The sequence below is a fragment of the Chiroxiphia lanceolata genome, chromosome 1, assembly GCF_009829145.1.
Source record: "Chiroxiphia lanceolata isolate bChiLan1 chromosome 1, bChiLan1.pri, whole genome shotgun sequence".
Taxonomy (NCBI): Eukaryota; Metazoa; Chordata; class Aves; order Passeriformes; family Pipridae; genus Chiroxiphia; species Chiroxiphia lanceolata.
In genome coordinates, this window is record NC_045637.1 from 9670160 (window position 1) to 9688178 (window position 18019).

At 44.4% G+C, this 18019-nt stretch overlaps 1 protein-coding gene across 2 annotated transcripts in view; it reads left to right on the forward strand.

Annotated features, from left to right (window-relative positions):
* Positions 1-12183: 12183 nt before the first annotated feature.
* The window catches only part of ADCY8 (adenylate cyclase 8), a 125374-nt gene continuing 119538 nt past the window's right edge, over positions 12184-18019 (forward strand). The window contains exon 1 of one of the 2 annotated variants that reach the window (XM_032698171.1): positions 12184-13174. In XM_032698171.1, coding sequence (XP_032554062.1) covers positions 12245-13174 — 930 coding nt within the window. In that variant the 5' untranslated portion in view covers positions 12184-12244. The remainder of the gene's footprint in view (positions 13175-18019) is intronic. The other variant, XM_032698162.1, reaches the window with a different exon arrangement.

Below are 18019 nucleotides of genomic sequence, written 5' to 3' on the forward strand. Positions count from 1 at the left end.
TAGAGTCACCCTGGGTGGGTCTTTTTCAGGCTCCTTTTTTAGCAGATATTTTGTATAAATGGTTTTAATAAATGGTTCCACACTCAGTGGGTCAGACAAAGATTGTCCCAGCACCTGTGTGATGAGGGGCCCACAGCACATCTGAAGGTGTAGCTTCAGATATCTGCATCAGATAAAATAGGAGTTAGGAGATTAATTTTCTTTATTTCAGTTGAGTAACTGAACCACTAGACCCTTGCTAGGAATGTCTTTGAAAGGCTTTCTCGTTCTGACAAGAAATTCCAACAAACCTTTTCTTGGTGGGAAAAAAAAATAAATCTTTGGTCAAACATGCCTGACTGCTGTGACTGGCACTGAGCGAACCACCAGCACGGTTCTTTGGTGCTATCTCCAGTTCCTGTTTTGGGCCATGCCTGTCATATGTTTCCCTGATATTTCTTTGTTTATGATCTACTTCTTTCAGTGGTTTGAATCACATCTTCTTCAAATTCCTCTCCTAGAAAAAGGACAGTAAAGTCTAGAGTTTTTCCTTTGGGCTTCTTTCTTCATTTAATATGGGACAAGTGCCTATGCTGACCTCCTTCTCTCAAGAAACTCTTAACACTGACTCCTCCAAAGAGGCAAAGATCTTCCCAATCCAGCAGTGCCTCCATCTTCCCAGGTCCTATCACTGCTATTCTCTTTCTCTCCTTTTCTGGACTCACACTGGAATCATTAAATGACTCAGGAGGCCCTTGGAGTAAGAATTCCCCTGTGTGTTTTGGTCCCACCACAGCATCAGCTTCTGAAATGCCATGACAAAGGAAAGTAACATCCACCACATGATCCTGGGGTGAAATAGGAGTATACTGGGAATGCAACTCCTTGAATACTTTTTCTGTGGGAAATGTCATTCTACGTTAAGAAGAAGGAGGCAAAATAGAAGTTCTATTCTTAATTATTATTCTTAATCCTAGATTAAGATTTACCCTAATAGCTCATTCCCTGGGTGTCCTCAGCTAGTGTGTAGCGAGGAGCCAGGGTGAAACACAGATGCACAAGTCACAGGCATTTGCTGATTTTACTCTTTAGAATACGTGGGAAAATTGACTCTGTTTCTTATTTTGAGAAAAGGTAGCAAAAGTTCTTCTGTCTTTGAAGTGTCCTTTCGTTTGGTTATGGGTACTGCCTGCATGGGAGACCCACTCCATAGTGTCCAAGTAAATGAGTTTCAGAGCATAAAGTGTCAGTAATGGCAGTAAACACTCGGTATAAGTGTCAGAACTTCATAGTTTCAGGCACCTGCAGTTCAGCATAACAATGATACCCCATGGCTATACAAATATAAATGGGGAGACAAGCTGGCAAGGTGGAATAGATTGACTCTTGGGGTGAAAACAGTGCTTCTCAGGAGAGTACAGCAAAGTAAGACTTTTGGAAGCCTTTCATACTGAGAAGACCAGAACTGGTGTCAGTGGAGCTGACTTGGGAACAAATGAGTTCACAACAACTGCCATCCAACCGCCTTTGTTCTGCTGCTCCTGAGGAACCACTACAGCAAATGAGAGGCAGCAAAGAGAGGTCCAGCTGAATGGTCCATTCATTCTGCTAGATGGCAAGAAATAAAATACATCGAGACACACAGTGAACCCTGAAGGTCGAATCCTGCCTGCTGGGTTTTAAACTCCTTCCGGACAGGAATGGGTGACTATGTTTGATCTGCCAAACAGAACTGGAGAGAAGTGGTTGCACTTCTGCCAGCCTCTCTGCTGAGTCAAGAGAGTCTCAATAAGATGAGAACATGGCCTTGTATGTTCAGTTCATACAAAATACTGAGGTCTGCAAAAATACAAAGCATTATGAGAGCAAATGTACGAGCATCTAGGACTCTGAGCTATTGAAATAAAGAAAGATGAATAGCTATATTTCAACAGTGAAGAGCCTATCAAGGATAAAAAAATAATTCCTCCCTGTGCTGCAGAAATTGTTAAAATTGAGCTGCTAGAAGCTGACGTTTCTTTAAAAAGAAATTCTTAACTTGTCCTCCTCCCATAGTGCTATATGTACAATTTAAATTAACACGGAGTAAATGAAGTTTTGAAATGCAAATGTGAATATGAGTCAAGAATACATTTTAAATAAAGTTTACATATGGTGATGACAAGTGTCATCACATCAAAGTAATATCCACCACGCTCTTCAGAAAATCACTAACTCAGTTTGAATGCCTTCTTTGTGTAGTGAAATAAGTATTGGTCAGAGAGAAATACCTAAATAGCAATATCCTGTACAGTTATAAAATACTAATACTTGTTTTGTGTGCTTTACTTCCTTTACTATTCTTATAATACTGCTCCTTAAGGTTTTTAGGAGATGACATTTGAAGGCAGCATCTGAACACAACCAAATAAGTGCTCCTTTCAAACTTTCCTGATGGATACATCCCTTGCATCTCAGACCATGCTTTTTTAACTGCTTCTGGAAGGTCCAGTATTTCTTGATATGCACTTCTCAAAATTGGTGCCCAGCCATTGAGGGCATCAACAGCTCTTTACTGGTCCTGATGCACTTCTCCCAGGGCCCCCCTAACCCCTGCCCATGGCCCAGGATTCCATCTCAGCCCACCCCAGGGCCATCAGTCCCTTCCCCAGCAATGCTGTAGGATGACAGTCCCCAACTCCGCAGGCTGATGTCCCAGCATCAGCCCTATCTCTGTCCCCACAGAACTGTCTGATGACCTGGGATGGGGCTGCACAGCCCCACCATGGGAGTGTGGCCTGTGCCCATTCCCTGGAGAGTCTCTGACACTCCCTTGTACTCAGCTGTGACCTTACCAGTATTGAACAGAGTGGAAAAAGCTGTTCCACAAGCCTTAAAGGACTACCTTTCTGCTTATGCACCACAATGTTTGTTTTTCCTGCAACAACATGACATTGTTGGCTCAATTTCAATAGCCCCCAGATCATTTCTTGCAGAACTGCTATTTAAGCAGCTGTTCCCCATCATGTGCTAGTATAACTGATTATTTCTGCTCATATACAGTACTTTGCACTTACCCCTAGTGAATTGCATCTTCTGTTCTTTTCTTTGTTTTTCTTGACAATATCTTGAATTAGACAATATTGTTTTTAAATCCAGTTGTGCCCTTCAACTATGGGTTGCTACTGTTTGTCCTGGTGCTTAATAAGTACAGCACTTATTCTGTAATACAAGCTTTTAGCTCTGGTAGGTATTTTAAAGTGTAAATAATGCAGTGCTACTGCAGTTAAAAAAAGTCAATGATCTAAAAACACACAGTTAAAATGGTCCACCAGGTTGTTTGTGAGGACTTTCTGAATTTAGATGGCCAAAATATAGAAGCTGAATAATCAGAAGTACATTTACTGGTTTTGGACAACTCTCAGTTCAAATCCTGAGAAGACCTTTGTTTTCTATTCTGAATTTGTGACACTAAAGCTTTATCACTTTTCCAGGCTCCTGCTAAGATTCTGTCAGCTTCTGTAAAAATGATGAAAGCTACTGTATTTTCCCCTAAATATTTAAATATTTCCCTGCCATAATTTCTTCAGGAGTCTCAGAAGAAACCAACTCTTATGTAAAGGCCATTGTTCACCGCAGTGGTCATGACTGATCCCACATGTACTTCTCTTGTTATCTCTAATTCTGGATGATTCTTCGCTATATCTAAGTGCTACATTCCATCCTGGGCTGCAAATCCATTGGAACCAGAGATATTTTTTTACTATACATTTGTAGAGAGAGTTATGCAATGGGGTTGTAATCACAACTTGAATTCAAAGAAAATATCATATGCAAAATCTTAGAGAAATCAAAAACACTGGGCCTTCATTTCAGAGGCATCTCTCATATTTTGTGATGTGAGCTGTATTGGAGTAACACTTGGGATCAACAGGCAGAAGTATCAACCACAGCATTCCTTTACTGCTAAAACAAAATGTCTGAGCTGCTGTATGCTGAAAACATCCACTGGAAATTCTTGATTAAAGAGTTGCCAAAAAACTTAGAGCAGAGTGTAGTGCAGTGTAGAGTTTCCTTCTTACACAGTTCTGGAATTTAAGATATTTTATCTCCCATTATGATTCCAGAAAAAAAATGTTGTGTTCTTCCCCATACAACTGAGATTAGATGCAACTGTCTCTTGTGAAATTATTGATGGTGCCATTGTAAATAATATTAATCACAATAATATTACCTGTAGCTGATTCTCATACAGAACTATTTAACTTGGATTTAGAGGCCTATAGGTGTCATAGGCATTCTCTATGTCTGTTTCATGGAAAATGCTTTTGGATGTTTTGTATTACGTGGCAATGAGATGATGTTCTCCTTGGCTCCAAGTAACCTCAACATTGAAAATGGAGTAGATGCAAGCTTTAGGACTGCCATTGCCTTTTCTATTCCTGTAAGAGAAGATCAAAGTAATCCCGTGTGTAGGGTAGACCACCTACAGAACAGTCTTAAATCTTCATCTGCAGCACCAAAAACCTGCCATTGCTATCAAAAGGAAACCAGATTTAATCTTCCACAGCAAATCTTGCAACACTAGAAAATGACAGGTTTTGGTGATTTAAAGAAATGCAATATCAAATAAACTGCTCAAACATGAATCTATTATCCTCCCCCTATGCCAAGGAAGATGTTACTGAATGTAAAAACAAGATAATAGAATGAAGAAACAAGTGCTCTGCTGAGCCCATACACATTAATAGTATCATTTCAGAGAATGACTAAAGATTGCCATGAGTCAACGATTCCTCCTAAACATTTTGTCTAAGAACACCTACCATCCCAGCTTGACTGGCAATGAACAGATTAGCGTGCTTCAGTTATGATGGGAGCTCAGTTTGAAATAAGTCACTGTTAATACCAGCACACCAGGCATCAGCGTTCTCTCTGTCGCACAGCAAGTCACCTAAAGGGTTATTTTGCATACTCTCCATATTCTAATGCAAGAAACCTTCATAAATAAGATAAGGGAGTGAAGGGCAAGAGTTTTGTTGGTGGGGAAAAGCAATGTCTAGGAATCCAGCTGAGTTAAACCCTGTTCTTATCTGCAGGCCAGCAAAATGAAGTCCTACACATTCATATACAGAAGGTATCTGATGAAGCAACATTTCAAAAGCATAAGACAGGTGCTCTCCAAAACCTGCCTGCCACCCTGTCAGATCATTAAAGAGCTGCTTGAGAACTCAGATTAGGGCCTCTGAATCTAAGACGATGTGGTGACAGTCTTTCTTGGCCCAGCACCTTTGTAGCTTTATCATCCTTGAACCCCAACAGGCCTGGAAGCCCAGGCCACAGTCTCAGGGCTTCCAGCTTCCCTGGTTCATGAAAGGGGCATGCAAAGAAAGGAGTTCTCAAGAGCCAAATGGTTGGATTCATATTTTATTTGCCAATTGAACAGAATTCTTCCTCCCTAGGCAGAAAATGGAGAAGAAAAACAAAAAGGAATTTCCTTTCCCTTGGAAATATGAGGGTTTCTAGGTTTTGTTCCTGCTCCAAAGTTTAATATACACACATTAGCACATGCATACACAATCTTAACAAACTTTCCCCCCTTTGATCTGGCAGACAGGGAGATTTCCTCTTAGGTTATGTCTTATACTGAAGTAACTGCAGGATGCTGATCTGAATGGATTTAAAATCTCATACAATATAACATTTCCCTATTTATGGCCTAATTAATTTATTGTATACATCCACAGGAAACATCTCCATCCTGTAAAAAGAAAAACACTTTGAAATCCACTTGTCAAAACCTCTACATTGAGCTAAGAATTATTATTCCAAGTGAAAAAGTTATACAAATAGCCTTATGCGTGTTTTTTTATGTTTTTAGTTGCTTTTGAACATCTCAAATTCAAGTCTCCTTTCTAGTGTTAATTGCAGTTTTAGCTTCACCTATCACTCCCACTACTTGCTGCTTCAGATAACAAATCAAGAATAAAATGTTTGTAAATGGTTTGTCTGATGTGGATTATAAAGATTTCATGTTAGAGGTGAATTTATTATTCATTTCCTTTTAACTTCTGTTGCAATTAACATGTAAGTCAAAGGTCTTTTTTATTAAAAAAAAAATATTTCCTTCAATGGAATCCCATAAAGTATCCAAAAGCATCTACTGCTTTGTAAAAATATGATTCATTCAGCAGTGCAGGTGCTCCAGGGATTAGCAGCATTACAGGAGAGTGATGGTGTGCATAGAGGAGAGAGATGAGCAAAGAAACAGCTGATCTCTTAAATCTCGTTGGGAAAGGGTAAACAGGTGGAGGGAAACTTCTGGGAGGTCCAGAGAGCAGTGTGAAGAACAGTAGTTCTGTTTTGGGAAGTTTTTTTTCAAATTATTGAAAATGCATTTGATTCTGAATTCAGATAAAGGCCCTCCTTTCCAAATGAAAAAGAACAGTCTTTCTTAATCAATCTTGTTTATTTTAAGGACTCTACCATGTTTCATGTTTGACTCTGAAAAAAGCCCCCAAAAAAACAAAACAAAAACCAAATCTTAAATTCACTGTCATAAAAATGTAGGTTTTTTCTAAGACCTGAAAATTTCCATCATGTTAATGCCTTCTGAAGGTTAGTTTTCAGGAAAACAGAAACAATTGCTTGTATAGACAGACCATTTTTTTTCCAGTACTAAACAGCCATTCCTGTTCAGCACCAATGCCCACAGAGTCACAAATAAAAGACTTGCAGTGGTCACAGATGCTAATCCGGTTTCAAAACTAGAGCAACAGCTGGGTGAGTGAGGAAGGAGTGGACCTGGAAGAGAGAGGAGAAAAACACAGCTCCAACCATGCTTATTTAAAAGGTGCATATTCTTCTCCAACCCCTTATTTTTCTCTGTAAAATCCCCATGCTTACACCATCTTCTGACCTATTTATGTGGATATGTGTTTCTGTGAAGGGAGGGAGAGATATCTCATTTATTTTCATGTGAGGGAACTTTAACTTCATAACATGGAGAAGCTATAGCATCCATACTAAAAAAAAACCAAAACAAACTCTTAAAAAAAAAGAATAAAAACCAAAGTAAAAATCTTTTAAAGTATGGACATTAAAATTGACATTTCTTACTACCTTTTTATACTATAACTGACCTGATTTTTTAAAATTCTTTATTTTTTTTGTTCTTTTTTTTTTGTTTCCCCAGACCTTGTAGTATTGCTGTGGAACATAATAATTTAGCTTCATTGCCTGCAAACTTAAAAATATTTCATTATTTTTTTTTCTGTACTGAGAGAAATCATCTGCAAAACCCAAGAAAAGTTGATTGTTTCCATCATCTCTTAAGCTATGTGTCCTCATCTTCTTTCTCTCTGATCTTTCAGTCCATAAAACCTGGCTTTTCTTCTACCATGGCTTTCCTTAATCAGTCTGAGTGCTTTTACTATCCAGTGTTACAATTTTCAATTCATTCCCTTATACTCTGTGTTTTCTTCAACATTGTATTGAGACAGATACTGTATTGAGATACGCATTCATTGAAGAAAAGCAATAGACAGATTTTTTAAAAAGAAGACTTAATCAATAGTAGAAGTTGTTTGGGGTTTTTTTGTGTTTGTTTTTTTTTTGCATGTTTTTTTTGGTTGGTTGGTTGGTTTGGTTTTTTGGTTGGTTTTTTTTTGTTGTTGTTGTTTTCTTTTTTTTTACATATTAGAATGTCTAAATTGTTGCCAAGCATAAGAGGAAAAAAAAAAAAAAGAGGGAGTTATTGGGAAAAAAAATCCCATAAACCACCAAACAGGTAAGGAGACAATCTAGGTCAATTTGCTCATGTTCTGTCATTTCCATCATTACTGAAGTTTCATGTTTCATGTGTACATGAAGAGATACAGAGGCTATATGTCAATTGTTCACTTTTCCTTTCTTAAATTGTTTTTTTGAGTCTATACTTAAATAAATAGGATGTATAATAACACAAGTGTTCCTTAATAGTGTGTTGGATATTGAAGCCATGTTTATTGGAGAACCCTGGAGTGCTTTGCAGAGCACAGTGCCAGGTTCACAATCCTGAGGACATAAATAGTCCTACTAAATTGAATGAGATCATTATTTGCATGATTAAATATCATAACATTAAACTGTACAGAAATGCTACTGCTGTGGGTAGAGAGGGGGAAGAAGGAGAGGAGGGTGACATAAACTTTCAGGTGACAGGAGAGGAATGAATTCTGCCTGATTTCATCCTTCAAAAGCCTTCTAGTGACAGTATTATTTTTAAATGGCTTTTAGTGATTTTGTGGCACTGCCAAGTCATTTAGCTCTTTCAAAAAAAGAAAAAAAATCAAATAGCAACAAAGACTGAATAATGCTCAGTTCTAATCTAGTGCCAACTGAACCCTATTGGGACTTAGAGGACTTAGGAGGTGCGTGTGAAATTACCTTGTTGGACCCCCAGCTCATCCACCCTTCAGTGGCAGCTGGGGCTGTGGCAGGCTCACCCCTTTCCTACTCCCCAGAATGGTCAGGCATCCTCCTTACTCTGCAGAGCCAAGAGCATTGCAGTAGTGGGTCCCTGTGCTCAGAAAGACCTTGTCCCCTCTTGGTAACCCTCCACAAAGTTGTCCAGTACTTCTGAGGCTGATTCAGAAATACAGGCAAAAAATGAGCACATTGACTGTTACCTAAAGGCACTGCACTGCTTTGCCATCACCACTGAAGAGAGAGTAGGCTCACCAAACACACAGATGGCACAGAGCTGGGGAGGGCTGCTGGCATGGAGGAGGACAGGTTTAGTACTCAACATGTTCTATTTCAAATTGGGCATACAGGGTGGAAAAAGTACAATACATTCCAGTGAGGGTAAATGCAAGATACTTCATGTAGGCTGTTATGCACATATGGAGCAAGTGACATCTGCCCAAGCCTTGAGGACAGCAAAGTTTCATTAGGTCATCAGTTCTAGATAAGTGTGAGGATGACAGATATCTCACAGGATGTATAAATAGTAGTGCAGATCATAAAGTATAGTCTTAGACATAAGATAACTTTCCACTGCAGAATGAAGCCAAGCTGTATGCATCTCACAGAGGGAAAAGAAAGAAAATAAAATCACAAAAAAAAGTGTACATAATCCCGAACAAACAGAAAAGAGACCTAGAAAATGTGACCCATGGGGAGGAAAATGACAGAAATTAGGTTATTTAGGTTATTTAGCCTAAGAAATGAGAAGAGGAAGAGCGAATGGATGGAAGAGACATTCATTAAATATGTATAGACTACTGCCAGGACAGTCTGGCCTGGTGGACAGGACAAGAAGTGATGTTCTTGGTGAATGTGACTTGCTTAGTGAATGCTGCAAGGAAAGTTCAGGTTAGATATGAAAATGATTAGGATGGAGAAGCACAAAAATAGACTGCTTGGATACGTACAGAGCCTCTATTGCAGGAACAATGGTGAGGGTAGATCTTATTCTGCCATAAGACCAAGAACTCTTCCAGTCCTGTGATTCAGTGATTACAGCAACATTAGAGAACTGAGAGCTCCCTATCTTGGTTTCATCTTATCTCTTTTGAACCGATGTCTCCTTAAGCTGCATTGTAAATTTGTTTCCTTTTCCTTTGATTTAGTATGATTTGTGTTGAGCAATCTGATTTCTTTCAGTGCTCTGGGATAATGTCACTAACAATTACAATTCCTTTTATAAAAGAAATATATAAGTCATTATATAAGACTTTCCCACTTACACTAACATTTTCATCTTGAAGTAATGTTGCAATTTCCATGGAATTTATCTAGGAGTAAGGATATGTGTCTCTATCATTATGGTGAAACTAGTCTTAACCCTTTCCAGGTTAGCAGGGTCATGCTGAAACACAGGAAAGACCCATCCCTGTTAACAAAAACATCACTCTTTCCTTATCTGGGCTCTTGTGAACAAGAATTTCCTCTGCTTATATCTGTACAAAACTTGCCTCACACATGGGACACAGACTTGGCTGGAATTCTCAAATCTATTGTAGTGCAAATACAGAAACAAAGAATGAAATCCTTCCTAAAGTTCCATGTCTTCCTTACAATAATAATAATAAAAGGTGAACTAAGTAATGACAGCTGGAAGGGTGTTCATGGAGGCTCAGGCCCACTGGAAGTCAAGCATCACATGCCTTGTTCAAGCTCCCCAACTCCCAACAGAAGCCAGAGCTCCTTATAGAGTAGCACAGCTCCTTTCCAGGCAGTGCCTCTGTCCACACATATCCTCAGTGCTGACAGAAGGAAGCTGTACATTTATCTCAAGGAATACAGCAGGCATCACTCTTGTCTTTTGAAACACAAAGAAAACACCTCTCCTTTAATTTTCCATAGTCTAACTGCCTTTCCTCCAGGACAAGGTTCAGACCCTTTAACAAGGTTTACTATGGACAGACGAGGGATAGGAAGGGTAAAGACCTGCTCTTCTCCAGGCTGTGCACAACACTCCAGGTTTGCTGGTAAAAAGAGAATCCACAAGGAGAGGAGCAGGGACAATTTCATCTGCCAAAGTGGAAAGTGAGGAGTGGTTTTAACTCCAGGCTCTGTGCATGGGACAGTTTCTATTATTTCTCCAGTGTCTTTAACGTAAGTGCTGTCAGGATAGGAGCCATCAAACACACACTCACTTAACACAAGGTGACCAGAGTCACAGTCCTGGCAGTGACAGCACCTTTCTGAGAGGGCCTGAACTGTCACAGGTAGAGGTGGAGGGGTTCCCAGGGCTCCCCCACCCCGGGGCAGGAGCGCTCCCTCCAAGTAAGGCCTGAGGTTCTCCCTTGTGCCGGATCAGAGGGATGCCCGGCTGCAGCATCAACTCCCACTGAGAGTTCTGGGTGGATGCACCTGTCAGGCACTGCGGGACAGTCCGGGGACACCCAGAGAAGTGCAGCTCAGAGAAACCCGAGTGACGGTCGGAGGAGTCTCCTTGGACTAGAGGACCTGCTCTGTGGCAGCCCCCGCCCGCTGACCCCCCTCCCGGCGCCACGGCTGCGGCTGCTTTAACCGGGCCGGGGTGGGGGGGATGAGGGCAGCCCCGCCGACGTGTCGGGCGTCAGCTGACCGCGCCGGGCTCTGCCTCCTCCCGGGCCACCCGCCTGCAGCTCCACTCCGGCGGCGGCGGCGGTTCCGCCGCGCTTGTCCCGGTAGCTCCCGGGGCAGCACCGCCGCCGGCTCCCCGCAGGCACAGCGCTCCCCACGCCTCGCCCTCGCCCCTTCCTCCTGCTCCTCCTCCTCTTCCCTGCCGCCGGGGAAGCCCCAGAGCCGGAGCACTCCCTGCCCCGACCCGCAGAGAAGTTGAGATGCTCCCATCGGGCTTCCCAGAGCTCTGAGTTTAGGGCGGGATTTTCGTTCCCCTCTATGTCGTTTTGGTTTTTTTTTTTAGGTTTGGTTTTTGATGTGATTTTTTTATTTACTCCTTTTTTTTTTCCCCCTCCTTTTTTCTCGTTACCAAGCAAGCCGAGCGCCTGCGATGGATGGCAGAGGCTCCCCGTGATCCCGGGCGGCGCTTCTTGCGGGACATGCCCCGCTGTCGAGGGAATGCGGGCGGGCAGCCCCCGGCCGGCGGCTCCGGAGCTGTGACCGAGGATGCCCGCGACCTGGCCGCTTCTCCCTTCCTGCCCGAGCTCGCAGCGCTGCCGCTGACCGCAGCCGCAGGAATTACAGCAGCTCCCGGGCACCAGACCTCGGAGCGGAGCCCCGGGATCCCCGGAGAGAGGCGCTGCCCGCAGTGAACGGCTCCGCAAGGCTGCTGCCCCCACCCCTCCGTGCCTCCGGCCTCCGGATGGGGCCAAGGATCTCCCACCGGGCAGCGGGGCTGCTCCCGTAGATGCTCCGCTCCTCCTCCCTCCTCCTCCTCCTCTCCGGACCCGCGGCTCGGCTCCCTCCCAGCGCACCGCCCCGAGAAGGGCTCGCTCCCAGCCCGCCGGGGCTCCGGGGCTGCTCTGCCGCCGGGCTCCGCGGGATGCGGCTCCGCGGGGCGCCGGGGGAGCGGGAGCGGGGCTCGGGCTGCCTGCGCTGAGCCGGCGCAGCCGCCCCGCAGACCCCGGCGGCCAACCAGCCCCGCCGCCAGCCGCGCCGCCAGACACGGGGACCTGCCTATAAATGTGATCCCCGCACCGCCACCCCGCCGTCGCCGCCACCCGCCCTCCGCCATCCCCTCCCTCCTTTCCCGTGGTTCCATCCCTCCCCCTGCTCCCCTCCCCAAAGACGGTGTGTGCCCCCCGCCCCCCCGCCCCGCGCGCCGGTGCTCTGCCCCCCGCCAGTCACCGCCATGGAGCTCTCGGAGGTGCGGTGCCTGAGCGACAGCGATGAACTTTACACCATCAACAGGACCCCCCCCGGCAGCGGCAGACCCCAGCGCCTGCTGTGGCAGACGGCCGTGCGCCACATTACCGAGCAGCGCTTCATCCAGGAGCACAGCAGCAGCAGCGGTGGCAGCAGCAGCGGGGGGGGCAAGGGCTTCAGCTCCGAGGAGACCTGCTGCCCCAACCACCACCCCCACCCGCCGCACCACCACCACCACCTCCGGCGGCAGTCGGCCGGACGGAGTTTGGGCAGCGACCGCCACAACAACGGAGGCACCAAAGTCTTCCCGGAGCGCACGAGCAGCAGTGGGGACCTGGGCTTTCTGCCCCTGGACTGTGCCCCCAGCAACTCTGACTTCTTCCTCAACTGGGGCTATACATATCGCGGAGTGATCTTCCCCACTCTTCGCAACTCCTTCAAGTCCCGGGACTTGGAGCGCCTTTACCAGCGCTACTTCTTGGGCCAGCGGCGCAAATCTGAGGTGGTCATGAACATCCTGGACGTGCTGACCAAGCTGACCCTTCTGTTCCTCCACTTGACCCTGGCCTCTGCTCCCATGGACCCTATTAAGGGCATCCTCTTGGGCTTCTTCACTGGCATCGAGGTGGTGATCTGTGCCTTAGTGGTGGTCAGGAAGGACACGACCTCGTACACCTACCTGCAGTACAGTGGTGTTGTCACTTGGGTGGCCATGGCCACGCAGATCCTGGCTGCAGGCCTGGGCTGTGGCCTCCTTGGGGACGGCATTGGCTATGTGCTTTTCACGCTTTTTGCGACCTACAGCATGCTCCCGCTACCACTCACCTGGGCCATCCTGGCTGGGCTGGTCACCTCTGTCCTGCAGCTCGTCATGCAGCTGGTAATCCCCAGGTTCGCCGTGACTTCCCTCAACCAGGTACCGTGGTGAGGAGAGGGTGGGAACTGTCCTCTTTCTCCGTCACCCTGAGTGAGAGGAGGTGTAAGTGTCCCAAAAGATCCTCTCCCTTACAATCAGGTGCTCAGAAGTTCATTACCCAGGGGGGAGATCATAGGCAAAATGAAAGTTTTCTGTCTCCGTCTCCTCCCCCACCCTTTTCTCATCCCAGTGTTTTACCTCAAGCTGGGAGCAGGGACAATTCCTAACCACTCTGTCCCCTTTGCTTGTATATTCACTACACTGCTGTCCCTTGAAATAACTTTTGAAGGGAGAAACTCCTTGGGCAAGTGGGGAGGATGGGACATTTATCATTCCCCTCCCTGACTTCCAGCAGTGGTTTGGGGCTTGAGTTGACTCTGTCTTAGCCAAACTTTCACACTGTACCCGTTTTTCTTGCTCGTGCTTTTAAACTCGGAATCGGCTGGGGGAATTGGTACAATTATATGTGAAGGGCAGCTTGATCTGAGTAATGGGAGAACAGGAGCAAAGCTCCTTTGCAAGGAGAAACCAGTGAAACCTCAGTGAAACCAGGGCAAAGCTCCCCTGGAGATATTTGATGTGAGATCCTAGGCTGTATTTGGAGGACATTGAGAAACCTTTTCTGCTGGTAGTCATGGGGCAAACGTTGTTGTGCTGCATCCTTACAAGTGATGTCTAGGACAGAGTACTGGTTACATGGTGGAGTGGTGCGTGGTGCAAATCGCTGAGAGGCACTGGGTATGACAGGGTCTGCAGGGTTAAAACCAGGTCTAACCTGACAACACTCAGATGGCTTCTTCCACAGAAAAGTGAGAATGCACCAAATTCCCAATATCCCTGCAAGGCAAGAAAACACTGGCTAACTAGGACAACTTAATCCTGGAGGTTCTAGCTGCTCCCTTTCCCCCTCCCTTCCCAGACTGTCACAGCTCTGTTCTACCAATATTTCACAGCAGATTATCATCTCCATTTGGCTCCAGAGAGAAGGGGGTGGAGGTACTGGCAGATAATCCCAAAAGAAGGGAGAGTAAAGAGCAATGTGTTGTTTGGTGGGATATTGTTTACACGAGTGCTGGGATGTGCAACTGGGAAGTGACTGATCTTGCATCTGGAAGTTTTGATGATTGTGGTTCTTAGGACACATCTACATTCCTTAGACCTTGGCACTCCCAAAACCCCTGCACACCCTGCCCATTCCCTTACTCCATGCATTTGTTAGCTGTGGGCTGCCTGACTCACTTCCCAGTGATTGGGCTCACCCTGTTTCAGGAGAAGCTGCCCTGGTGTGTTGTGCCTGGCTAAACCCTGTGGATGTAAGACAATTAGGCTGTGCAGAGTTGTTCCCCAGCTCTTGGTAACATGCCGATGAATGAACTGCAGCCGCGCATCGTGTCCTACTCCCATGCATTGCTGGTGCTATTACTGATGGGTCAATAGCTGTGTGAGTTATGCTGATTTCTTAATTTACTGCCATGTCCTCTCCTGGAGCAATGAGTAATGCGCTGCTATCTCATTACCCGCCAGTATCACAGCTGTTTAGCCAGTCCACGCACACGCGCACACACACGCACACGCACACATGCATTTGCCACAGACATTTCCCAGGAGAGATACTAATATCTTCATTTTGCAGACAGTTGTGTGAATGAACTGCCTTTGAGCGGTGCACAATGAGAGATTGTCAGCCAGATGATTGCCTTCATGAACTACATATATAAATCCCTTAACAGGATCCGTGCAGCTTGTCACACGTCGGTTCTTATTTACAGTGGCTCTCGCCTGCCCAGGGACCGCTTAACGTCGCCCGATTATGCGCTGCTTCGGCCGTTTTGCCTCCAGTCCCTACGGGAGAGGCCGGATCCTTCCCCGCGGCTCTCTCCAGCCGGATGCCGCGGGGAGCGCGGTGGGATGCGCGGGTTGCGGAGCGCGGCTCCACGGGCGCTGTCCCCCCGCGCGGTGCTGAAGCCGCCGCGGCGCGGCCCGGGGGCTCCCTCCAGCGGCCCCGGAGGGACGGACCCTGTCCGCGACCCCCAATCTATCTCCCGCGACTCCCCATCCCCTTCGCGGGGTGGTCCAGGGCTCATCCCGGGGGCTCTGGGAAGCCGCAGCTGGTGCCCGGAGGGAGGCGCAGCCTTACTTTGTCACTTTTTGGTGTTGCACCATATTTTTTTAGTTTTTGCAGAGAATTGCCTAGCCCTTTCAAGTGTTAGTGAATGAGGGCTTTTACGGCTGATGAAGGGCATATAACTGTCATTTCTCAAGCGAACAGAGAGAATTTAAATGGCTGGGTCATCGAGTTTAAGTAGGAAATTTTTTGACCAATGCAGATTTCTTCACCCTGCAGGCAAAACACTCTCTTTTCTAACAGGGCTTATTTTCCCAGGTAAAATGCTGCATCTGTCCTTCAAAGAAGCCTTACAAGGCTAAATGAACTATTTGATCAGTAGCAATATCTGTGAGCATCTTGCTGTGCCTCAGGATGAAGGCAGATGCTTACACTGGACCAAAAACAGAAATTTAAGTATGCAATGAAAGAAAAAACAGAAAGTAAAACTCTGATCATGGTACGTATAATGGGTTTTCCACTGATTTTTCTAAGATAAAGATTTCATGCAGGGAAAATACTGAATTCAATTCTGGACAGAAAGAATTGTCTACCCTGGAGTCAGTTTAGTACTGTACCCAGTAGCATCCATGGGCAAAATGGTTCTGATTCTCTTCTCAGTCACACAGTTATAAGTCAACTATAAGTCTAAGCTCCTAAAGTTGCAACAGTTTACACAGGAGGAAAATCAATTGCTTTGACCTGTTTTCCCTTAACCTCTTAATTAATATTAGTTTTCATTGATGAGTATGTTCACCAGGAGTTCAAACCATTAGTAATGCTGAACAGAAGTGTGCAGTACTAGTGCCTGATTTTGCTGTTTCTTGTAGTTAACAAAGCATTCATTATCATGAATACAAATAATGCTCACTGTTCACCTTTTTTTTCTTGCAATAAAATTTAACACATCACCTGATTTTTCTTTCCTTGCATCTCAAAATAAATTTGAACCAATGTTCTAGGTAAAGGTGAAGGAGAAAGACTGCCTTGAAACTGAATTTTCTTAAAGTAACCAAAACAAATGTAGACTCACTAGTTTCAATCCTGCCAAGTGCTGAGTGCTTTTGGGGAGATACAACCACTCTTAAACCCAGCTGATCCCAGCCTGAAATGCTGAGGAATGTGCTGTTGCTCAGGTGTGTGTGTGGGGGGAAACATGAAAAAGGAGCTGATATCATGACTTAGGTAAAGGCAGCATCGGTGCTGACTTGACTAAAGATTGTGTCAGGAAGCAAATGATAAATGCAAGATCTTACTGGTAAACAAGTGCAGTACATTGATATGTGTGCCTTGTCAGACACCATCCTGGGGGTGGTGCTTGCCTCTGATATGACCCAAAATGAAAGTTTTATTTGTATTTCATTCATTCTTACTTTTTCCTTGGTAATAATTTATACAATCCAAAATTTCTAAGACTATACATGTGTTTCAGGCATATGTTCAGGAAGAACAAACAACTCAGAGCTCCTTCCTGTTATGTAACATGGGCAGATGATAATATAGATATGAATTTTGACAGACTTGAAATTATGTAAGCTACATACACACTCTGGATTTTAATCCTCTGCCTTTACAATCTTCACTCACATGAGAAAATTCCACCAGAGTCAGCAAACCTACTCCTGTGAGTAAATCACCTGCGTAAGGGATATCTTGAAGGACCAAGTCCTAAATTACACATATTAAATAAAAATTTAAAAACACGTTTAGAAATAACCTTGAAGTGGGTAGTATTATGACTGGATAAATTCATTCTTTTCTCTCTGTTTCCAAACCTGTCTTTCCAAGCCTAGGCAGTTCTGTGAATTAATATGGAGATTTTTTTTCTTGCTTATTTTTTCCCCAACCCCTCTCTCAGCATTATTAATAGAGGAAAGACAGAATTCATGAAGTCACAAGGAGCCCTACAGAGATAAATCTGTATAATATTACAATGGCAACTGACAGCTTTTGCATTCATATTCCAGCTACCTGTTTTCAAATTCTGATCATAGATATCAGTATATGTGTATATACAAAACACACTCATCTCTTCAAAATTTCTGCCAAATGCTTGTGGAAAATCAATTAAATCTGTGAAATATAAGGATATTTCAAAGCTAGCTACCCATTGAGAATTAGAATCGAAACATTCCACCTTTATTCTCATGGTTACTTTTGTAGTATTATTTGTTATTCATTTTTCTGCCATAGTCTGTCGTGGCCAACCTGACTGTATATTTTAGACTAGATTACGAACTGCTTTCCTTTTATATCCCGTAATATCACCTGACCAGTATCAGTGGGTCACAGCATAATTACATTAGAATTGAATACACTTTTCTCTGAAGCCACTGCATCATTGTTGTGCTAAGTAGGACAAATGCATTAAGCATATTTACAGTTTGATGATTAATTGCCTCCAAAATGGAGGAACTCAGGTAAAACCATGAATGAAACCTGCTTTTATCAGCTGATTTCAGCCTACAACAGTTAGTGTGGTTCTTCTCAGTGCAAGTAATTTTGCTAGATTTGATGTGACATGTTTTTCTGCTGTCAAAACACTTCTGGGTTGCTTTTAAGGTTTTGTTTATTGCTTGTTTGTTGTTTCTTATGGCCTAGAAAGAGGCATATGCTCCAAAACAGCAATATCTAATGCAAAATAATCACACACCAGAGCAGCACACTTAGAGCTGACAATTAACAGCAGATCTTATTTGAATGATCCTTATGAGTCTGTACAGAAGACTGAAGGGGATAAA